General features: G+C 39.3%; 1 protein-coding gene across 1 annotated transcript; it reads right to left on the bottom strand.

The window, feature by feature from the left end:
- Nucleotides 1-502: 502 nt before the first annotated feature.
- On the bottom strand, nucleotides 503-3,042 carry LOC141710363 (uncharacterized). The gene is made up of 5 exons (XM_074513047.1): nucleotides 2,463-3,042; nucleotides 2,263-2,368; nucleotides 1,909-2,146; nucleotides 1,392-1,770; nucleotides 503-1,323 (listed from the first exon to the last, which is right to left on the bottom strand). Exons 1-5 carry the CDS (start codon nucleotides 3,040-3,042, stop codon nucleotides 503-505), a joined length of 2,124 nt encoding a protein of 707 aa, XP_074369148.1.
- Between the last annotated feature and the right edge of the window lie 222 nt (nucleotides 3,043-3,264).

Here is a 3,264-nt window from a genome sequence, read left to right as displayed (position 1 = left end):
TCATCAACCCTTGTATTCCATGCTCGCGGAGCTTATTTCAAACTATATAAGGCTTTCTTCATTCTGTAGACTTTGTTTTCCCGACCTTTCTGAACATATCCGGAAGGCTGCTCAATATAGACTTCTTCTTCATGATAACCGTTTAGGAATGCTGACTTCACGTCCATCTAAAAAATCTTCCATTAATTTTGAGCGGCAATGGCTGTAAGAAGTCTGATGGTGTCAACTCGTGCAACTGGAGCGAATACCTCGTCATAGTCAATGCCGTATCTCTGCTTGTATCCTTTAGCCACCAACCTCGCCTTGTATTTCTCCACTTCTCCATCTTGATTCGTCTTGGTTTTATAGACCCACTTGACACCAATTGCTTTATGTCCTTCTGGAAGATCTGTGAGCTTCCAAGTATCATTTTTCTTTATTGCACCAATTTCCTCATCCATGGCTTTATTCTATTTTCTTTCTTCAGAAGCCTCTTCAAATGTAACTGGATCACATTCAGCCATTAAACAAAATAGAGAATAATCAAAGGTTGTTTGTACCGGACCTGTTGCTTCATAGATATTATCCAAACTCCGCATCTTTCATGCTGCTCCCCCTGAACTATTGCTTCCTCCCGTGGATGACGTCGATCCAGGAGTTTGTTGATTTGGACTTGGTGGAGGAGTTTGATCATCATCTCTGTCATATTCAATGTTGGAGTCATCACCGTCATCATCATCATCATTGTTGAAAAGTAAACCAACAACTTTTCTTTCTTCCTCGCTCCATTTCCAGTAGTATGATTCATCAAACTCAACATCTCGAGAAATGATGAAGCATGGAGCATGTACGCCTTGCTCCTTTTGTCATATCCGGTAAATATGCACTTCTCGCCTTTATCATCCAACTTCTTTCTTTTCTGATCAGGAACATGGGTATATGCAATACACCCAAAAATTTTGAGATGTCCCATTGATGGTTTGCTACCACTCCATGCTTCATTTGGAGTTTTGTTTCTGACACTTTTTGTTGGACAGCGATTCAACAAATAAACTGCACATAAAACGGCTTCGGCCCAAAAGGTTCTCGGCAAGTGCTTTTCTTTCACCATGCTCCTTGCCATGTCAAGAATAGTGCGATTCTTTCTTTCAGCAACGCCATTTTGTTGAGGAGTATAGGACGTTGTCAACTGATGACTGATTCCATGTGCTCTACAAAAGCTTCTAAATAGATTAGAAGTATACTCGCCTCCTCCGTCTGATCTGAGTACCTTCAAATAATGACCACTTTGCTTTTCTGCCACTACTTTGAACTCCTTGAATTTATCAAGAGCCTCCAACTTTTCTTTAATGATATATACACCCAACTTTTCCTACTAAAATCATCGATAAATGTTAGGTAATATCTATTACCTCCAAGTGGTGAGATATCAAATGGACCAGCAATATATGTGTGAACAATCTCCAATGGCCTCCTGGCTCTCCATAATTTTCCAACGGGAAAGCTTTGTCTGTGTTGCTTTCCCTTGACACACGTTTCACACATATTTTCTGGTTCATTGATTTCTGGAAAGCCGTCCACCAACTTTGTCTTTGACAATAATTTCAGGCCAGAAAATCCAAGATGACCATATCTCAAATGCCACAACCACGAGTCATTTTTAATGACCGACTTTAAGCACTTCTGCACATTCTTCTGCATATCAAGCGTAAACAAATGATTCTTTGACATCTCCACATTTGCAATCAATTCCCAAGCTTGATTTCTGAAAATGACGGAATTGTCCTGCATCTGTATATTATATCTTTTCTTCACAATTTGGCCAAGACTGATAATATTATTTTTCAATGCAGGAATATAATAAACATCATTTATATATTTCTTTTCACCTTTATTTGACATGATCGTGACGGTACCTTTTCCTTTCACCGGAATCTTTGACGAGTCACCAAAAGTAACCTCTCCGCTGATGGTGTCGTCTATCTCCATGAATAATTCCTTGTGACCAGTCATGTGATTACTGGCCCCTGAGTTAAGATACCAAACATTCTTCTTGTTTTCCTCATCTCCTTTATAAGTGAGGAACATAGCAGTGCCAACGTCCTTATCTTCTTTTGCTGCAGTAAAGTGACTCATTTCTTCCATTTTTGATGCTCTACACTCATAACTAAAGTAACCAAATTTATTACAATTATAACATTGAAATTGAGATTTGTCACCTCGTTGAAATCCACCTCTTCCTCGGCCTCTAAAATTTTGACTACGACCAGATGGTTGAAAAACTTCAGAATTTTGGCCTCTATTGAAGGTCTGCCTTCCTCGTCCTCGTTCACCACGGTAGCCATCTCTAAAGCCACATCTGCCACGTGAAGAACTGCTACTGCCAGAACTGTCACCAACGGATACCTTACTTTGCAACGCCTTTTCCAAATGGCTTACATCATCATACTAGTTCATTCGCTGCTCGTGGGCTTGAAGAAAACCTACGAGCTCATCAATAGAAATGGTGGACAAGTCTTTTGACTCCTCGATAGAAGTAACAACATAATCAAATTTTCTTGTCAACGAACGAAGTAATTTTTCCATGACCCGAACATCATCGAGACTTTCACCGTTTCTTTTCATCTCGTTTGTTACCGTTTTCAAACGCGTAACCAATTCACCAATATTTTCTGAATTCTTCATCTTCAAATTTTTGAACTCCCCGCATAGCACCTGGAGCCGCACCTTTTTGACTTTCTCGACACCCTGAAATGATATCTGCAGAATCTCCCACGCGTCTTTTGCCATTTTTGCATTTGAAATTTTTTCAATGGTTGATTCATCAACTCCTTGAATAATTGTATATAACGCCTTTTTATCTTTTTTCCGGGTCTCTTTCAAAATCATCTTCTCAGCATTTGACAGGGCTGCTTCAGCGGCTGCATCTGTGGGCTCGTCATACCCACTTTCGACAATATCCCAATTCTCGTAGGAAACGAGTAATACCTTCATTTGAATACTCCAGTTCTCGTAGTTTGTACTGGTCAATTTTGGAATATTTGGTTGCACCATCATCGTCATTTTTCACGAACGGAACTTAGCTCTGATGCCACTTGTTGGAAAAGTGATAAGCTTCACACACTAATATATAAAATAGTATACTAATAATTTAATAATAAAATAAACTCAACACACTTTTTCTTGGTAGATAAAGCTACCGCTTTTTCTTAATCAGAATCTCAGGCTACAAGATGCGAAGAGCTTCAGCTCTTTTTCTTACTTCTGTATATATTTCCAACTGAC

Source organism: Apium graveolens, chromosome 1 (genome assembly GCF_009905375.1).
Source record: "Apium graveolens cultivar Ventura chromosome 1, ASM990537v1, whole genome shotgun sequence".
Classification (NCBI taxonomy): Eukaryota; Viridiplantae; Streptophyta; class Magnoliopsida; order Apiales; family Apiaceae; genus Apium; species Apium graveolens.
This window is presented reverse-complemented; position numbering and strand designations above follow the sequence as displayed.

Bases quoted from the DNA above. Each gene is read 5' to 3' on its own strand.
- LOC141710363 (XM_074513047.1), bottom strand. From the start codon at position 3,042: ATGACGATGATGGTGCAACCAAATATTCCAAAATTGACCAGTACAAAC. The intron at 2,369-2,462 runs GTTTTCTTCAAG...CGTTGGTGACAG, and splicing joins TTCTATTGATGAGCTCGTAG to TTCTGGCAGTAGCAGTTCTT. The intron at 1,771-1,908 runs GTGAAAGGAAAA...TATAATATACAG, and splicing joins GTGACTCGTCAAAGATTCCG to ATGCAGGACAATTCCGTCAT.